The sequence below is a fragment of the Pseudoliparis swirei genome, chromosome 23 (genome assembly GCF_029220125.1).
Source record: "Pseudoliparis swirei isolate HS2019 ecotype Mariana Trench chromosome 23, NWPU_hadal_v1, whole genome shotgun sequence".
NCBI lineage: Eukaryota > Metazoa > Chordata > Actinopteri > Perciformes > Liparidae > Pseudoliparis > Pseudoliparis swirei.
Window position 1 is genome coordinate 5,035,984 of NC_079410.1, and position 20,532 is coordinate 5,056,515.

Consider the following 20,532-nt stretch of genomic DNA (forward strand, 5'->3'; position numbering starts at 1 on the left):
ATCACATGGTCCCCGGATAATAACCAATCTTCCCACCAAATTTCATGCGATTCGGTTTAATACTTTTTGAGTTATGCGAATAACACGATTACAAATAAATAAATAAATACACGGCGATCAAATCAAAACATAACCTTCCGCATTTTCAATGCGACGGTAATAATTCAAGACATTTAAAATGTGCGTTTTCTCTGACCAAAGCAGAGAAAACAAGAGACAAGAGACGTGTCACATATTAATTATTATTATCAATGTCACTCAGAGGAGTTAGTCAAATAATAAACCACACCTTCACGACCTTCCACCACGCGGACCGGCACTGACCTGCTGATGTCGGGGTCCTGTCCAGACAGCGAGGAGCCCAAGCCGGGCGTGGCCCTGCCGCCCTCCCCGGGCCCGGCCGTCAGACACAGGGGCTCGGAGCCGGAGCCGGGCCTCGACTTGGGGCTCTCCACGAACACGGAGGAGGAGGCCGAGTCCTTGCGGAAGCTCTGCCTGACGGGCGACGCCCTGCTGGGCGAGCTGGAGTACGAGTCCTTGTCCCTCAGCTGCATGTCGGGGATCTTCTGCGGCGACGACGGCGGCATGCGGAAACCCATCCCGAGCGTGGCGGAGGAGTACGTGTCGGAGTAGAGCGACCCCCCGGGCTTGTAGAGGGAGTCCTCCAGGTCCCCCTGGAGGGCGGCGGCCGAGTAGGTGCTGAGGGAGCGCACCGAGCCGCGGCGGTACAGGCCGCTGGTGACGGGGAAGCTGAAGGGGTCCCCGATGGCAGCCAGCGACTGGGTGGAGGCGATGCTGAGGCGGCCCTCGTGCATCAGGCTGTAGGGGTCGGCGTACAGCCCCTCGCTCTTCATCAGCGCCGTGTTCTTGGCGGAGACCTCCTCGTCGGGCTTGACGTCGCGGCGCTCCAGGATGGCGCTGGGCGACGGGGACAGGCCGGCGTTGGCGCCGTGGCCGGCCGGCGGGTGGTGGGGGTGCCGGGGCTGCTCGTGCGGCCCGGCGAAGGACGGAGGGCGCCCGCCGCCGCTGTAGGAGAGGCGCGTGCGCGACGGAGAGCCGCCGGAGGACGCCGCCGCCGCCGCCGAGGAGGAGGAGGAGGAGGAGGAGGGGAGGGTGTTGAGGCGGCGAGTCGGGGAGGAGTCGCGCGAGGAGTACACCATGTCCCTCTGAAACGAACCAGCCGTGGATGGCGGTTACCATGGAGACGTACGGATGAGAGAGCAGTTTGACATGCTGGAGATGGGATTCTCAAAAGACCAATTATCAATAAACTGCTGAATTTACTCTTCAAAAAGTATTTGTTGTTCTTGTTGGGGTTTTTTTTAACGTTAACTGCAGAATGAAAGCAAAGAGAACTGTCACGAACTAAAATAGTTTCCAGAAGGTCACGCGTTCCTATTTCCAACGAGAGCTTGGCGATTGATTAATTTCATCAATTAATTAGACTTTGAGTTTAAATTAAGTTAAATTAAGCCGACGCTGCCCTGAGCTCCCGTAGTTCATAACAAGGAGTTACCTTCACGTAAGATATTGAACATGACAGCGCGCGTGAGGAAAAGCCAGGAGGTTGTTCCCAAAATGTTGTCACATTCTTCAAGCACACATGTTGGTTTTCATCTATTTGTTTATATTTTTCTTTTTCTTTTGAAGCTCTAGTTTGTTTTATTGGCTTCAAACCCCAAATCCAAACGCGTGTTTTAATTCTATTAAACAGAGCGGCGACAGGATGCAAGATACAAAGCTAATCATTCACACCGAACAACTGAAAATATAGCACGCGTGGTATATTTGTGGGCGTGGCTATTACTTTCCCCTGTCACATAACTACTTATTTGCTCAACTCATCCCTGTTTTAGCTGCTTAGCATGCGGCATAATATAATACACAGAAAACACTGGAGATTGGAATTTCTGATACTGAGCTGTTTATGCCCAGATACAAATGAATACAAAATATATATTTCAAAAGCCATATACGGGTGGTCTACCGAAACTTTGAGGGTTCTGTGTTTTGCCAGATTACATGTGTTAATAAATTCACACCTTTAAGATTTCCTGGTTGTAAATAAATGAAAATGTACACACACACACACATGGCACACGTCGTTTTCCGCTCTCAGCATTGTGTGAATACAATGCGGACGGTAAACACGTTTTTTGTGTGAAATAATTAGATTGAGAAGTGTTCTCCCTCAGGCTTCCTTGATCTTCACCGAAGCAGAAATAGCTCTGGATGTTAAAATATGCTCATTTTCACAGAGGAACACTGTTCTCCGGCGTCCGCACGGCAACAGATGGCCGACTTGAGGATAAGAAATGCATTTCCAGGAGGAATAACGGTTAAATTGTCATCCCAAATACGCACAGTCAAAGTCACCATTGTGATATTAACCCTCCTGTTACCTTTCAGGTCAATTTGACCCCATTTAATGTTTAATGTCGGTGTTCTTTGGGGTCAATTTGACCCCAGGCTGTTTTTCACTGTGTCAAACATATCAGAAATATCAACTTTTTTTATATATTTAAAGGGCTATTTAGGTAGTCAACAAACAAACAAACATAAAGTACCTCACACTTAAACTTGGGAAACAATATTAATTCTAATAATTTTCTGGAGGTTTTAATTGCTGGGGTCAAATTGACCCCGAGGGTAAAATATGTTAGTAAATGTGAAGGTAACAGGCGGGTTAAGAAGCAGCTCGTTTGTCAAACATCAGACTAGCAGGAGATCGGACAGCTTTCTCCCTCTACAATAACCCCGCTTGCCCTCTTCACCCCTCCTCCTCCTCCTCACCCTCAGGTCTCCGTTGGCCAGGTGCGCGGCGGCGGGGTAGGAAGCGTAGATGGGCTCCTTGCGGAAAATCTTGATGATGCTGCGGTCCTGGATGTCCCGCACGTCCTCCAGCTCGTAGAAGACGTTGCGCGCCTCGTCCTTGATCAGGATGGCCGTGTTGGACGACTTCAGCATGCCCGCGGTCAACTTCTGCGGGAACATGTGCACGATGAGCGAGTGCAGCGTGTCCAGGCTGCTGAGCTCGTGGGTGATGTGCACGCGGCGCGTCTCGTCGCCGTACTGCAGGAACAGCACGCCTGGGAGGAGGAGGGGGGAGACGGGGGGGAGAATAAATACGAGCAAAGCAATTGTGTCACATCTTGTGCTTTTTTTAGAGATACAGTGGCGTAAATTATGATAAAGATGTAAAGAGATCCAGATAACGATTTTTATCTCAGAATAATAAAAAAGGACCGTGTGAGGAGTCATAGCAAGTGGGTTTATGGAAAGAGTATTTCTTTTATTACTATTTGTTATGAAATATAACCCCATTGATATTAAAATTGCAACAATGGATGTCAAATCACCCCCCCAACATAGCCCATTTGTCAAAGGCAGCAGCCCTTGGTGTTATAGGTGAAGACTAACCTGAGTATTCGTCTGCAGACACCGAGGGACAAACAAAGAAGAACACACAGAGCAGAGAAAGTGATTAAAAGTCAAGCAGCGTGAGTTAGAGGGGAGAAGAAAACACAGTGGTTAGTCGAGAGACACGGAGAGGAGAGATCTACGACCGTCTCGGCTCCTCGTTCAGAACGGGCTTCAGTTTTAGTTTCACTGACGCTTTCCTTTCTCAATGTCACTCTGACCAAACACCCTCCTGGATGTGGAGATCTCACTAATCCGCTCTTCAGTCTCAAGGCCCCTTTGTAGTAAATGTGTCGTTGAATCTGTACATCTATACAGGATAAATAAACAACCACCTACACTAACGTTCAAAAGTTTGGGGTCACTTAGAAATGTCCTTATTTTTCAAAGTAAAGCACTGTTTTTTTCAATGAAGATAACATTAAATTAATCATAAATACACTCTATACATTGTTAATGTGGTAAATGACTATTCTCTGGTGGTTAATGAAGTCTCTACATAGGTGTATAGAGGCCCATCTCCAGTGTTCTAATGGTACATTGTGTTATCGCCTTAGAAGACTAACGGAAGGGTAGAAAACCCTTGAAAATCCTTTTTATATGAGCGCAGCTGAAAACAGTTATGCTGCTGAGAGAAGCTATAAAACTGGCCTTCCTTTGAGCCACAAGTTTGAAGAACAACATTAATATTAAAAATAAAAATCATTATTTATAACCTCGTCAATGTATTGACTATATTTTATATTCATTTTGCAATTCACTTGATAAATAAAAGTGTGAGATTTCATGGAAAACACAAAATTGTCTGGATGACCCCAAACTTTTGACCCCTCGTGTAGCAGAATAGAATGTTTTCTTAATTCCAAGCGAAATACAAACTACTCTTTCAAGCCGATTGTGTCTAAACTGTCGTCCGAGGAATCTCTACTCTTCGGTTTCAGAGGATGATGCTTCAGATCCTCACCTGGAGATCGTAGCTTATTCTGGCTGGCGGAGCGGGAGAGCGGCAGGCTCTGGCGGAACCGGTTCATCCGGTTGAAGCCGCTGGGCACGTCGGCTTCCGACATGGTCTCCAGGGACTCGGCGGAGGCGAAGGAGAGCTTGGCGGCCTGGTCGGCGAGCCCCGACTGGGTGGACTGGGAGTGGCGTGGACTGCGGCTCTGGAGACACAACGGAGGGAGACGCGATGGAGAATGGATTCGGACAGGGGGGAGGGGGGGGGGTCGAACCAACAGGAGAATGAAAAGAGAATCATCTATGGATCACCGATGGTGGTTAAGGAGCAACGTTAAGGCGGAGGGGTTGTGTCGTGTGCGCTCCGCTTTGCAGACCTCATCCCATCCCAACTCCCGTCCCCGTGCCGCCGCTCCCGACTTTAAATGTACGCTTTCGGGGATTGGGAGGAGGAGCTCAGGCAAATCCCACACTGTCAAGTCGCTTTCCAACCGCTGGCCACTGAACTGGCGCCCTGGTCCCCCACCGCCGGAGCGCATCCTCCGGCTCAGAGGCTTCGGTAACGAGCTCCCAGAATGCCGTCTGCTGGTTGTTTGGATGGCAGATGCAGACACATCCTTAGCCACAGTACAGGAGCTGTGCCTCCTCCTCCTCCTCCTCGCACCAAGGATTTCCTCCTCTACCTTTCTGCAGAGCGGCTGTCCTGCGGCTCTCATTAATGCGAGACGATAACGTGAAACGAGCGGCGCCCGGCAGAGCCGCGAGCGCGGCCTCCGTCTCGGAGCAAATCAGGGCCAATTAATCGCGTTACCACTTCATCAGGGAGTTAAACGAGTGCTGCTAATTTAACGTCAATCAATTGATCAAGTCGTTGGAGTCGTCGCGGCCGCGCCGGAGCCGACTGAACCGAACGAGCCGCGTCCGCGTGTAACGACGGCCACCTCGGGTCGTTATCCGCTCTTTAAATGAACTGCGATGCTTCCGCACGCGTGTTTACTAAAAAAAAACGCCGCCGCCGCACCGTCCTCGTCACGGCGTGCGCTCCCTTCTGCCAAAGTCATACATTATTCAGTCGCACGCACAGAACGACAGCGGCGGTGTCCGGTGGCGGCGGCGGCAGACGGTGTCTGAGCACGCGGGGGGGGGCGGGGGATTCAAGGCGCCGGGACGCCGGACAACGATTAGTCGGGTCAGGGTTCGACTGCCGACGGCCTTTTCTTGCAAATGAACCATTAATCTCTTTTAATTCTGGCCACATTTCACTAATTTGAGGAAGCAAAAGTCAACTAACTCCATGAATAGTTGGACACTTATTGCCATTCTTTAAAAACATATTTATTGAGAGATCGATGCACTCTCATGTAAGTGACCTTTCCACGTACTTCAGAAGACATGAGAAGGGTACGGAGAGTCTCAGTGAGCAGATGAGCACAAACATGTTTCAATGTTCCTGTAAAACTCAAATCTTTGTCCCTCCACAGTCAGCAGGCTCCGTATCACCGGGCAGTTTACAGGTATTTAACCGGCGTGGAACTGGATCTGAAGTGGATCCAGCTGCCCAACGCCAGCTCCTTCCAGGGCGAATGGGAACGTCTGAAAAGACGAACAAAGTGTCGAAGAAGAAGCTTTCTTCAAAAAGATTCTGCTGACATTTATTGTTCAGAGCGGCTCTTTTTCTAAATGTCGAGTTCTTCTACGACTGCATTCACACGTTTTCTTTCGAGGCCAAATAACCGAGTTGGAGCTTTCAAAGAAAAAGGAGAAAGGGGGAGTGAGAGCGCCGCGTGACTGAGCTCGTGCCTCCCGGTGTTTGCAGTGTGGGGAAAAGTGAACGAGTGAAGTTCTACTCTCCCGACCACGAGCGAGCGCCCAATGTGTGCACGCTCGCCGCCTCAGCCACACCGACTTCCATCTCGGTGCTTCATGTGACACGGAGAGACGATGGAATCTCTGTGAGCCGTCGTTTTGCATCGTAAATATTCAATGCGAACGCAGCATCTGTTCGTGCATCTGGTCGCGCGAGACGTGTCAGTGATGCAGGTGATGAGGCCCCGCCTCCCTCCTGTTGCTCCACCATCCTCCCTCGGCGCCTCGCCTCCTGCCCTCGCTCCGACGCAACCTTTCCTTTCTGAGACGCAGACTTTCTCAACAGCCTTCGACTACGGTGGAGAACTCTACACTGCTGTCAGGGCAGGGGAGGGAGGAGGGAGGAGGGAGGAGGGAGGAGGGAGCGAGGAGCAAACATGTAGGGAACGAGGAGGTAATGAGGATAGAGGGAGGAGGGAGGAGGGAGGGAGGAGGGAGAGAGGAGGGAGGGAGGGAGGAGGGAGGAGGGAAGGAGGAGGGAGGAGGGAGGGAATAAGGAGGGAACGAGGAGGGAACGAGGAGGGAACGAGGAGGGAGCGAGGAGGGAACGAGGAGGGAACGAGGAGGGAGCGAGGAGGGAACGAGGAGGGAGCGAGGAGGGAACGAGGAGGGAACGAGGAGGGAGCGAGGAGGGAACGAGGAGGGAGCGAGGAGGGAACGAGGAGGGAACTAAAAGGAAACATGGAGGGAACGAGGGGGGAGTAAGGAGGGAGTGAGGAGGGAGCGAGAAGGGAGCGAGAAGGGAACGAGGAGGGAACGAGGAGGGAGTGAGGAGGGAGCGAGGAGGGAGCGAGAAGGGAACGAGGAGGGAACGAGGAGGGAGCGAGGAGGGAACGAGGAGGGAACGAGGAGGGAGCGAGGAGGGAACGAGGAGGGAACGAGGAGGGAGCGAGGAGAGAGCGAGGAGGGAACGAGGAGGGAGCGAGGAGCGGGATGATCGTACACGGAACAGACGTGAATTGGAAAGCGGGACACGGAAGCTTGACAACAGACCCGAGGCTTTGCATTAAACTCCAAACAACCTCCCACCGTGCCGTGCCTTGTTTCACACTCACACACACACACACACACACACACACACACACACACACACACACACACACACACACACACACACACACACACTCACACACTCACACACACACACACACACACACACACACACACACACACACACACACACACACACACTCACACTCACACACACACAATGGGACCTTGTGTTTTCAGGTCAATTGGCGGGATGTGTTTTTTATCCTTGGGGAGCACGACTCACTTCCATGTCGTCTCACTTAGTCTGAAACCTCTGAACTTTGCACACGCTTCTTTTTCCCTCCATATATTTAATATAAACGTCAATTTAAAAATGCATTTGCAGTTCGGCCACGCGGGAATGTTTTGGTGAAAGATGCAAATGAATAACCGGAGGACAGCGTCCGCGCTGCAGTGAAGCCGTGCGGCGGCTCCGGGCCGTTAAATGTTAGAGAAATGTGGATCACACTTTATTCATCTCAACTCCCCGCCCTCATTTTAGAATCTTGCTGTTGGAAAGTGGAGTAAGTTTGTTTTTATTTCTGATATTTAATGTGAACATTTAGGACTGCTGTCATGTTTCTGAGAAGCAGAGAGACTCACGGACCAGATCGTCCGCCTCTTCCAGCCATCGGCGCCTTCTTCTCTTTTTCCTTTTCCTACTTTCTCATAGTTGCATTGCACAAAGCGAGGAAGCGAGGAGGGAGCGAGGAGGGAACGAGGAGGGAACGAGGGGGGAGCGAGGAGGGAGCGAGGGGGGAACGAGGAGGGAGCGAGGGGGGAACAAGGAGGGAATGAGGAGGGAGAGAGCGAGGAGGGAACAAGGAGGGAGGGAGCGAGGAGGGAGCGAGAAGGGAGCGAGGAAGAAATGAGGAGGGAGGGAGCGAGGAGGGAACGAGGAGGGAGTTAGGAGGGAGCGAGGAGGGAACGAGGAGGGAGCGAGGGGGGAACAAGGAGGGAACGAGGAGGGAGAGAGCGAGGAGGGAACGAGGAGGGAGTTAGGAGGGAGGGAGCGAGGAAGGAACGAGGAGGGAGTTAGGAGGGAGCAAGGAGGGAAGCGGGAAAGGAAGCGAGGAGGGAACGTGGAGGGAGCGAGGAGTGAATGTAGAGGGAGTGTGGAGGGAGCAAGGAAGGAGGAGGGCGCGAGGAGGTAACAAGGGGGAAGCGAGGAGGAAGCGAGGAGGGAACGAGGAGGAAATGAGTAGGGAGCGAGGAGGGAGCGAAAAGGGAACGAGGAGGAAACGAGTAGGGAGTGAGGAGGGAGCGAGGAGGGAGAGCGGAGGGAGCGAGGGGGGAATGAAAAGGGAACGAGGAGGGAGCGAGGAGGGAAGCGGGAAAAGAAGCGAGGAGGGAACGTGGAGGGAGCGAGGAGTGAATGTAAAGGGGGCGTAGAGGGAGCGAGGAAGGAAGAAGGAGGGAACAAGGGGGAAGTGTGGAGGGAACGAGAAGGGAGTGAGGAGGGAACGAGGAGGGAGCGAGGGGGGAGCGAGGAGGGAGCGAGGAGGGAACGAGGAGGGAGGAACAAGGAGGGAACGAGGAGGGAGAGAGCGAGGAGGGAACGAGGAGGGAGGGAGCGAGGAGGGAGCGAGAAGGGAGCGAGGAAGAAATGAGGAGGGAGGGAGCGAGGAGGGAACGAGGAGGGAGTTAGGAGGGAGCGAGGAGGGAACGAGGAGGTAGCGAGGGGGGAACAAGGAGGGAGAGAGCGAGGAGGGAACGAGGAGGGAGTTAGGAGGGAGGGAGCGAGGAGGGAGCGAAAAGGGAGCGAGGAGGGAACAGATCTGCCTCCCTCTACATGTTCTCCTTTCCCCACAAAGACAAAGGAAGAAGAAGTTCACAGCTCTCACGTTGAGAAAACGGAGAGAGAGAAAACAGCTCCTTAAAAAAATCAATCTTCCATCCAATTGTCTCTCCGTTCTCCTCCTCAGCGTCATCATCATCCCTCCATCTCTCCTCTCCGCCGGACACACAGCCCCCTCTGGAGGCGGACCCTCTTAATACCTGGACAGTCGTCAATGCGCGGGAAACAAATTGCTTTGGCCAAATTGCTGCGATGTACTGATGGGGTGTGTGTGGGGGCAGGAAGTGATTCTTTTTTTTTGTAATAGAAAACAGCTAAAAAAACACGACAGGGATCAACAGATAATTTCTTTTAGGACACACATTTAACTGCATTGGTCCGGGGCGCCCACACACACACACACACACACACACACACACACACACACACACACACACACACACACACACACACACACACACACACACACACACACACACACACACACACACACACACACACACACACACACACACACACACACACACCTCTTTCCTCTCGGACCCTTTCCGGTTGTTTCTTGCTGCCGTTTAATTCGCCGCACCTCGAGGAGCCAATAAATAAACCCTCACCCTCCGCGTCCGGTGATTAAACTTCCTCCCTTGATGCGGCGCACTGAGAAGATTACACTTACACACACACACACACACACACACACACTTTTCTCTGAAGAGCTGCAGCCATCATTGATTAGTGAGGCAACTCCTCTCATTCTCGGCTCTCGGATCGATTGAAGTGGCTTTGGACTTTTGGATTGTTGCTCACAGACACAACTGATCGTCTGATCATGAAATGTCGTTCGCTGCAGCTCGATGTTCAGTTTTTAATTCTCACCTCCACACACACGTTCAGCAAGACCATCTCAGAGTCGCGCACGGGTCCCGTCGCCTGGTTGTGACATTATGGGATGGACCGGCCTGACCTCTTGTTGGGAGTTTAAGGACTCGTGGGAGTCGGGGATGAATTGCATTATGGGTCAAGGGATATGGCTCTGGAGATGCAGTGACATTTACAACATGTCCAAATGATATTGTACACACACACAAACACACACACACACACACACAGACAAACACACAGACACACACACACACACACACACACACACACAGAGACAAACACACACTTCCTTTAACTTGTTACTGTCTGTGCAGCCAAAACAAAGAGAACCGCACTAACTCACACCGATGTGAGGAGGTAATGAGGAGGGAACAAGGAAGGAGCGAGGAGGGAAGCGGGAAAGGAAGCGAGGAAAGAACGTGGAGTGAATGTAGAGGGAGCGTGGAGGGAGCGAGGAAGGAAGGAGGAGGGAGCGAGGAGGGAGCGAGAAGGGAACAAGGGGGAAGCGAGGAGGAAGCGAGGAGGAAACGAGTAGGGAGCGAAGAGGGAATGAGGACGAAATGAGTAGGGGGCAAGGAGGGAGTGAGGGGGGAGCGAAGAGGAAATGAGGAGGGAACGAGGAGGGAGCGAGGAGGGAACGAGGAGGTAAAGAGGAGGGAGCGTGGAGGGAACGAGGAGGGAACGAGGAGGGAAAGAGGAGGGAAAGAGGAGGGAGCGTGGAGGGAAAGAGGAGGGAACGAGGAGGGAGCGTGGAGGGAAAGAGGAGGGAACGAGGAGGGAAAGAGGAGGGAACGAGGAGGGAGCGTGGAGGAAAAGAGGAGGGAATGAGGAGGGAGCGTGGAGGGAAAGAGGAGGGAACGAGGAGGGAGCGTGGAGGGAAAGAGGAGGGAACGAGGAGGGAGCGTGGAGGGAAAGAGGAGGGAACGAGGAGGGAAAGAGGAGGGAACGAGGAGGGAGCGTGGAGGGAAAGAGGAGGGAATGAGGAGGGAGCGTGGAGGGAAAGAGGAGGGAACGAGGAGGGAGCGTGGAGGGAAAGAGGAGGGAACGAGGAGGGAAAGAGGAGGGAGCGAGGAGGGAGCGAGGAGGGAACGAGGAGGGAACGAGGAGGGAAAGAGGAGGAAGAGGAGGAGGAGGAGGGAGCGAGGAGGGAATGTGGAGGGAAAGAGGAGGGAATGAGGAGGGAGCGTGGAGGGAAAGAGGAGGGAACGAGGAGGGAACGAGGAGGGAACGAGGAGGGAATGAGGAGGGAGCGTGGAGGGAAAGAGGAGGGAATGAGGAGGGAGCGTGGAGGGAAAGAGGAGGGAATGAGGAGGGAGCGTGGAGGGAAAGAGGAGGGTGCGTGGAGGTAAAGAGGAGGGAAAGAGGGAGCGAGGAGGGAACGAGAAGGGAACGAGGAGGGAGCGAGGAGGGAATGAGGAGGGAACGAGGAGGGAGCGAGGAGAGCAGAGGAGGGAAGAGGAGGGAAGAGGAGAGGAGGGAAGAGGAGGACGAGGAGGAAGCGAGGGGGGAACGAGGAGGGAGCGAGGAGGGAAAGAGGAGGGAACGACGAGGGAGCGAGGAGGGAACGAGGAGGGAACGAGGAGGGAGCGAGGAGGGAACGAGGAGGGAAAGAGGAGGGAACGAGGAGGGAGCGAGGAGGGAGCGAGGAGGGAGCGAGGAGGGAGTGAGGAGGGAACAAAGAGAACCACCTCTCTCACCGACGGGCTCAACTCTTTTAAATCCAGCGTCCAGATTACAACCCTGAACACATCTGGATGCTCATCTCCCCCTAGGAGTACTTCCTCTCTTCCTCTCTTCCTCTTTCCCTCTCTTCCCCTCTCTTCTTCTCTTCCTCTCTTCCTCTCTTCCTCTCTTCCTCTTTCCCTCTCTTCTTCTCTTCCTCTCTTCCTCTCTTCCTCTTCCCCTCTCTTCTTCTCTTCCTCTCTTCCTCTTTCCCTCTCTTCCTCTCTTCCTCTCTTCCTCTCTTCCTCTCTTCTTCTCTTCCTCTCTTCCTCTCTTCCTCTCTGCGGCCATGACTCTCGTCTGGTGCTAATGTCTTTGTGTTATTTCAGTCATGCTTCAGCGGCGGGTCGGAAACGTCTCCTTAACGTCTCCGTCGGTCGGAGTAATACTCCGGAGGTCACACGGCTTCCAGCCATTAATGCTGCCGGCTGCCCGAGGCGTCATTAATCCAGACGGAGACGGCTTCTGCAGATTAAATGGAGCTGGAGAAGTTTAAGCTGTCGCCACCCCCGACACCTCTCCCAACACACCCCTACACACACACACACACACACACACACACACACACAATGCCAGAGGAGCAGAGCGATTCCAAGTGGTGTTGCAGAAGTCAGAGGACAAAGGAGACGAGGCTGCTGACGCCCGAGGAGTCTGACGTAATCCCACAGCACACACACACACACACACACACACACAGGAGAGTGACAAACACACAGGGACAGACACGCAGCACTGACCTTAAAGCTCCAGTAGTTGGGCTGTTGCTGTGACGTTGGTGAAGGACAAAAGAGGGAAGGGAGGGAGACAGAAAGAGAAACATGTGAGATACTTCTCTCGTAAACAAACTGCATTATATTCCTGGTGCACGGATGAGAAGAAGAAGTGACAGGCAAGTTTTTTTGTTGATTTATGATTGTTGATGGTTTTTCCATTTTAATACTATCTCTACGATCGCCTCCGTTGCTCCAGTAAACAGGAGCATCCGAGGGAGCGTTTTCAACCCATTATTACTTGATTGGAATCTAATCGTCCGCTTAATGTGATTGTGATGTGGGCCCCGGTGCCGTTGGGTGACAGTCTGCTTCACTCCGTGCTCTTCTCTCCGTCTCTCTTCCCGGCGCTCTGTTCTTCACGATCACACCAAGCCAGAGAGGAGGAGAAGACCCCGAGCCCCGAGCCGCGATTGAACATCACAGCTTTTATGTCCCAGATCAATAACACTAATATCAGAGTTCTTACACATTTTCACCGATGGATTTCCAGGACTTTTCCAGGACTTTAAAACAAATTTCCATGACCAAACTGAAATCTCGGTATAAACATAATTTTTTTTAGAAAGTTTTGCGTATCAAGAGCGTACGCCAGCTTACATTTTGAACGTCTTTCTTTGGCGTAAATGATGTGATTATAACACATTTCCAGGACTTTTCTAAAACTTTTATGATTTAAGTTTTTTCCATGACTTTTTCCAGGCCTGGAAATGACCATTTTAAAATTCCATGACTTTTCCAGGTTTTCCATGACCGTACGAACCCTGTTATATATGCCGCACGTACTGCATCTACACACACACGTGGCCGGTGGTAAGTGTATTCTGCCGTTTTGTACAACTGTCAATCAAACGTTGACTTTGAAATGACGCCCTCACAATTCTATACCAATACTTCCTGGAAATAGATGTATGTGACAGCTTTGTGTGCACATGTGTGAACTGGGATATGATGACTTGAGTCTTAGTTTGGAGTTTTTTTAAAGTTGTTTTTATTGTCTGTCGATGTTGTATATCTGAAACTTTGCCAGGTCACTCGTGTAAAGGAGATTTTCAATCTCAATGAAGTTTTTCTTGGTTACCTTCGCATTGAAAATGCGGAAGATTATGTTTTGATCGCCGTGTATTTATTTATTTATTTGTATGCGTGTTACTCGCATAACTCAAAAAGTATTTAACCGAATCGCATGAAATTTGGTGGGATGATTGGTTATTATCCGTGGACCATTTGATTAGATTTTGGGATCGACCGGGTGAAAGGTCAAGGTCAAGGTCATGAAAAGGTCAAAATCTTCTTTTTACCATAGTGCAACTAATGCCAAAATGTTCATAATTCAATGCCCAATCTTGTGATATGCGAAGGTATGCGCTCTACCGAGTGCCCGTTCTAGTTAAATATATTTTAATATATATATTTCTTTATTCCAGACTCATGAGTCCATAAAACAACAAACACAAATATAACAACAATATAAAAAATACAATACGAGGACACAGGTCCAACCATTGCAGCTAGAAAGTCACTCGTGGTTAAAAAAACATACAAACATTGTACAAACATGTTCCATTGCTTCCAGAAATAAGACAAATAGCTGGTACCGAGGCTTTTATAACTACATTCTCTGAGACACTCAAGTGACATTTAAATTTATATAAAAAATTCCTCAAAACAGCATGGAATAAGTAAATAAAGTATACTGTAGTGTATTTAGTAAGATCTTCCTCTTTTGATCCTGTCACAGATACATGACATCATCAGTAGTGAGGTTCAGTGTCCGCTCAAGAAGACTTTAGCATGCGGACAGAAACCGACAGAAGTTAACTATATTTAGATTATTGTTCTTTAAATGAAGTCGCCTTTCCATTAGAACATGATGATAATTAATCGCGGTGGTCTCAGTCGAGCAATAAGATGGAAATGGGACACAACAGAGCCGTGGTGTAAAGCAGATGGAAACAGTGGGAGCGACATAATGAAAGCCATTACAACTTATCTATCTGGGGTATGAAACTGAGTTCAATTATCTCAAACCCAAAACTGATCCAAGTGAAAGTTGTATCCTCCACTCTGAGAGGTAGAAGATATTCTGGGGCATTTTAATCTGCATTAATCCGTCCCAAAGAAATTCCGCCGAGACTCGCCGGCACTCAAAATCATATGGAGCATAATCCCCCCCCCCCCCCCCACACACACACACATAGCAGATATATTTATTACCAAAATAGGTCAAAGCAATTATTATTAAAGACAACTACGTCGATGTGAAGCTGAGGGAGAATGTTTGTCTAATTGCTAGTTATGTTTTATATTTATTTGTTGTCATATTAATGTCGCTGTCCAGGAGGATTAAATGATTACATTCTCCATAATAGTTTAATGTGTTAATCTTCTTTTTTTTTTTAAACACTACATGACAACGGCTCTTTCTATGCAGGTAAATCTCCACCGCTTCACCTCACAATGCTAACTAACCCCCAGTGAGGGGTCAGAGGTCAGAGGTCACGGCGGTTCACTCTCAGGGATGACATGACACACCTTCACGGCTGACCGCCGCACGTACTTTGAGTTGCAAATCCTGCAGCGAGGGCGAGGAGTCCGGAGGGCCGGCGCCGCCACCTTTTATATTTCTCTCTCTTTACTCTTTACTTTACTCATTATGAATGAATCGTGTGTCGTCTGCACCGACTGCGCTGCTGGTCAGTCTGTCCACGGGACGCCTATTGCATCCTGGGAGTCGGGCCCCTCCCTCTCACCAAGGCGTCCTAAATGTGTGATTTGGGGGCGATACAAATAAATTGGATTGAATCGATTCCTTCTGCGCAGACATTATATGTCTGTCCTTCGTTGCCACGCCGACTCCCCGACGGCGGGTGAGACTCAAAGAAATATTTTCCTTATTAAATTCTCGTTGTCCCTGATGTTGGTATCGAGATGCCTGATTACACTCTGGGCTGAGGGGCCAACATGCGAGTAAAGACACCCCTGTATACATTTACACAGAGGCGTGTGTGTGCGTGTGTGTGTGTGTGTGTGTGTGTGTGTGTGTGTGTGTGCGTGTGTGTGTGTGTGTGCGTGTGTGTGTGTGCACAGCAGAAGGACGCAGCCTCGCAGTGTCGCGCTGCGTTACCTGACCAGCATGTAAAGCAGGCTGCACTCGCTCCACCCCTCCTCCACCTCCCGTCTCTTTCTCGTGTCGTCATCCTCTCCGCCCCCCCCCCCCCCCCCTCATGCCTCTCTACAGTGGCGTCCCCACGTTACCGCAGCCTCTCGCCCTTTCTCTCTCTCTCTCTCTCTTACACCTCGTCTAACGCTCAGCCGGACTCACAACATACATCTGTGTACAGTTGACAGCGTCGTCCCCTCAGCCTTCAGCGTATGCACGCCGTCGCCACAACAACCACGATAAACACAACAGGCGTGGAATGTAATCCCCCTACGCCCGCCTCCACACACACACACACACACACACACACACACACACACACACACCTCTACTACAGCATACAGCTCCCAGTACCAAGCTCCCAGTCCCCGTCTCACCTGCAGTGCACCTGTCCACCACTCCAGTCCTCCCCGGCTGTCCGTCAGGTGCAGCGTATCCTCTTCGCGCTTTTTACCCGTCTCTCCCTCCCTGTGCTCCTCCAACCCTCCCTCCCCTCTCCCGGTCTAATACTCTCTCTCTCCCTTTCTCTCTCTCTCTCTCCCGCTATCCAGTCGCACATGCGGCGGAAACTCTTTATTTAATTCATTACAACACCGGCCGATTAACTCCCCCCCCGCCACCCTCGCCGTCCACGCTCTGCAACATCCACGAGATGACAAGAAATCCTGGGCTCTGCTCCTCTACTACCCCCCCCTCCCTCCACCCGTGCAGTGAGAGAATACCACTGTCACTTTGGGATCTGTCCACTCCTCCTGGCGACTGCTTTATAATATATATGTATTTTAACAGGTAGCCTCGTTATTCTTCTCTCTCTCTCTCTCTCTATCCCCTCTTCATCATTGTGCAAGTCCCGCTTTTGTCGACACAACCTGACCTTTTGCAACGCGATACCCCTACTTGCCATTTATGTGGCGAGGTTGCCACGGCAACTACGGACTCCACCTCTCTCTCTCTCTCTCTCTCTCTCTCTCTCTCTCTCTCTCTCTCTCTCTCTCTCTCTCTCTCTCTCTCTCTCTCTCTCTCTCTCTCTCTCTCTCTCTCTCTCTCTCTCTCTCTCTCTCTCTCTCTCTCTCCCTCTCTCTCTCCCTCTCTCCCATGCTGCCTCCCGGTGTGCCTTACGTCACCTTAAATGCATCACTCTGTTTTTTCCGAACACACGCAGTGTTCGGATGACCGCGTCTACATTATTTGCATTTAATACATAATTTCATACATATATATATATATATACATATAATTTATGTTTGCGACCATCCGTCAGTGAAACAAAGAAGAGCTCGTCTGTGACCCTTTAATGACGGCCACAGATACAAAGACCTTCCCTCACTGACTGTGTTTACATGATGGTATAATTCGAATCTTGCTTTAGTCGGACTCTGCTATCTTTTGGGGGATCTGCTGTTTCCCAATATACATGGCAGTGAGTAATTCGAATCATTGGCCTTTGAAAGCATGTCATATCCGATACGATAGGCGGCGCCGTTTTCATTATAACTCGTGGTGATGCAGCCATTTCCGCTTGACCTCTTCACCACTACTACCAACAACAACCAACAACAACAAGCATAAATTCCGTCTGCTCTTCGGTCCAGACATGTGTGGCGGCTCTTGTGTTCTCCAGAGCGTTGTTTGTTTGTTTTCTGCCGGCCAGGCTCCCGGCAGTGACAACTTATCGTCTCTTTCGACTTCCGGGTCACGATATGGGAGGGAGGGGGGAGGAGGGCGGCGGTGTTGACATGAATCGGATAATTCGATTTCAGTCCGACGAAGCCAGTTATTCGAATGCATGTAAACACGGTCACTGTTTCTCTCTATCAATGAGCACAATGAGCTGCTCTCTCTCTCTCTCTCTCTCTGAATGTTACCTGACAAAGAGGCTTTTTGTTTGCCTGACGAGCCACATGACCCACACCATTAAGTGCTCTTTTCTCTCCACACATGGCCGGGATTATTCACCAAAATGGCAAACCCTGCCCGAGTCGGATTCCCAAAAGCAAAGCTCTCCGAACGCCGAATGAGTCGCGTGTCTCCGAAATGGCGGCAAAGCGAAAAAATAAATATGAATAAATATACTGGTAAAAACCAATTCCGTTGGAGGTGGATAACTCTGCGTACCTGGTCGCGGGCGGCCCGCTCCGACGCGCTCCTCATGCTGGCGTGCGAGGGCGAGGGCGGGCTGTGGTGCGGATGCTGCTGCTGCTGCTGGTACTTGCTCTTCAGGTGGTCCATGAAGGCGTCCCGCTTGCGCTCCATGTCCACCTTGTGCAGGTTGGTCAGGGCCTCCAGGCTCTGGGCGGCGCTGACCGTGTGCCGGTGCTCCGACGTGTGCACCAGGCCCACGTTGGAGAAGCGCCGGGCGCTGTTGCCCAGAGTCCGGTACTCCCGCGGATACTCCAAGTCATCCGTGGAGATCAGGTGACCGCCGCCGCCGCGGTCGCGGTCGGGATCTGAGGGACGAGGATAGAGGAAGGAAAGAGAAGAAGGAAAGGGGTGGATAAGGAAAAGAAGGTGACACACACACACACACGGATTTCAGGGTGGAGGCGTACAGACACACACACACACACACAGCAGGTGGAAACAAACAGAGCAGAGGGAATGAGAATGGAAAACATAAAGCACAGAGGGGACGGGAGAGAGAGAGAGAGAGAGAGAGAGAGATGTTAGACTGTTTGCCTCCAGGACGAAGCGGTTTCCCCCCCGAAGCAGAATTATTGATTTCAAGTTCTGAAGGGAAGAAAAATAAGGAAAAGTAAAATACTTCAGCGACAGACCAAAGAGGCTCAAACTGAGTTTGTTTGGCCAGGATGTCGCGTCGTGATGCACCCGTGGTTTTAAAGCGACTTTCGTTGTTTACTTAGCAAACAGATGGAAAAACAATCGAGTGAAGTTTGAGGCGATTGAAAGAAGCACTTCCTTCACATCGGTCCCCCGTCCTCATGCAGCTCCCTCCGTCCCTGGACACCGTCTGACACTTCCTCGACACATTCTCTCTCGTCTGGACTCGACTCTTTCCTGCTGTCCATTCTTAAGGAGGCGCATCACCCTGACGGCCCACTCAGCCTTTCATCTGCGCTCTAACCGACGGGGCGACGCGGCCTCGAGGAGGAATGTGAATGTGAAGGGAGACGGGACACAGCCGGGTGTCACGACCCGGAGTTTGTGTCTTGTTTTGTGTCTTATTTTGAAGTCCTTGTGTCGTCTGTCTCCCTGTGGTTGTCTGCCCTGGTCCTGATTGTTTCCTTCTGTGTGATTGCTGGCCCCGCCCTCATTGTGAAAAATAGGTGCACCAAAAAAAAAAGAATGAACTCAAAAAAGTGTGATGAAAAGGGAGCAGGGTGAGTTACCTTGCTTAGGAAAACAGGCCCCCCCGTGGTTGGCTCGAAGAGAAACATGCCACGGGTTAATGTGACCATCAGAAAAGAGCTATCGCGGAAAAACAAGAGCACTTTCTCTTGAATAACAATTTCTCAATGCATTATTGATGCATTGTGATGGTGGGTTAAACATACAGGGGGGTTGGAGGTTTGCTATGAAGACTAATCGTGTCTCACAATAACCTGCAGGATGGTAAATGAATATCGAATATCATGCTTTTTGACACAGAAAGCACAAGACATTCATTTATATTTGACTAAAAGAGCTTCTTATGTCCATAACAATAAAACCAATAACACCAGAGATGGATAATAAAAAAACTAAAAGTATAAAAAGTGAGGATGCTTAATAGAGCTGCATGAAGTGGACCATCTGGACTTTAAGGCTCACCGGCAGCACGAGGAGGAGCAGAGTGAGGAAGAGGAGGAGGACCTCCCCGGGGCAACGGAGGGACTGTTAATGGATGACACACTTTCACACAGGAGAAGCCTGTTGGGGCCGGAGAGGTCCGGCCATCGTTCCGACGCAGCTGCAACCCCAACTCGTTGCCCGCCGCAAACCCATTTCTCTCTCCGGCCGTCCGTTAGAAGAAGGATATCGCAAACCGCGTGAACACCGTGGTGCCGAATGCACCGACCTCCTGGCTGATGGCATTAGCATCGAGCTCTCCGTGTTCATCGGATCCCTCCGCGCGGCCTCCCAGATCTCCGCTTTACACTTCATTAGGCGGCAGCTTATTGGCGCGTCTAACGAGGACCCGACTCAAGGGGCCCATTACAAGGGCCGGGCCGGGGTACCGACCAGGGCGTCGTCGTCGTCGAAGATAAACTGAGATAAACGTAGAGCTGAGAGGAAAATGAACTACAAACATGTAGAGACATTTATATTCGTGGAGTGCATAATGTGGAGGGTCCTAACGGGAGTGGGAATGATAAACAACCTCGCGGTTTTGACGAAAAGAAGAAGAAAAAATCCCCCCCCCGTCAAAGATTAGCATCTCTTTGTGCCGCTGGTTGGGTGTTCAGACTTTCCAGAGCGGTACACAAAGGCCTCGTCGTGCACACGGCTGGGGGAGGAGAGAGGTCATACACCTTTACTGTCGTCATTCACAGGCAATGTGTTTCCACATAAGCTGGCAGACAATAACCCCCGACAGCCCGAAACAATCTGTGCGAGACCGGGGGACATGAAGAGGGACATGAAGAGGGACATGAAGAGGGCCATGAAGAGGGCCATGAAGAGGGACACGAAGAGGGACATGAAGAGGGCCATGAAGAGGGACACGAAGAGGGACATAAAGAGGGACACGAAGAGGGACATGAAGAGGGCCATGAAGAGGGACATGAAGAGGGACATGAAGAGGGACATGAAGAGGGACATGAAGAGGGACATGAAGAGGGACATGAAGAGGGACATGAAGAGGGACATGAAGAGGGCCATGAAGAGGGACATGAAGAGGGACATAAAGAGGGACATGAAGAGGGACATGAAGAGGGCCATGAAGAGGGACATGAAGAGGGACATGAAGAGGGACATGAAGAGGGACATGA

The 20,532-nt window shown here is 51.0% G+C and overlaps 1 protein-coding gene across 1 annotated transcript in view; it reads right to left on the reverse strand.

Annotated features, from left to right (window-relative positions):
• The window catches only part of srcin1a (SRC kinase signaling inhibitor 1a), a 39,547-nt gene extending 19,233 nt beyond the window's left edge, over positions 1-20,314 (reverse strand). The window contains exons 1-9 of the mRNA XM_056406876.1: positions 20,137-20,314; positions 18,952-18,984; positions 17,711-18,051; positions 13,336-13,338; positions 12,409-12,435; positions 4,385-4,580; positions 3,421-3,432; positions 2,794-3,089; positions 325-1,166 (exon numbers count right to left, since the gene is read on the reverse strand). Coding sequence (XP_056262851.1) covers positions 325-1,166; positions 2,794-3,089; positions 3,421-3,432; positions 4,385-4,580; positions 12,409-12,435; positions 13,336-13,338; positions 17,711-18,051; positions 18,952-18,984; positions 20,137-20,314 — 1,928 coding nt within the window. The remainder of the gene's footprint in view (positions 1-324; positions 1,167-2,793; positions 3,090-3,420; positions 3,433-4,384; positions 4,581-12,408; positions 12,436-13,335; positions 13,339-17,710; positions 18,052-18,951; positions 18,985-20,136) is intronic.
• Positions 20,315-20,532: the final 218 nt, after the last annotated feature.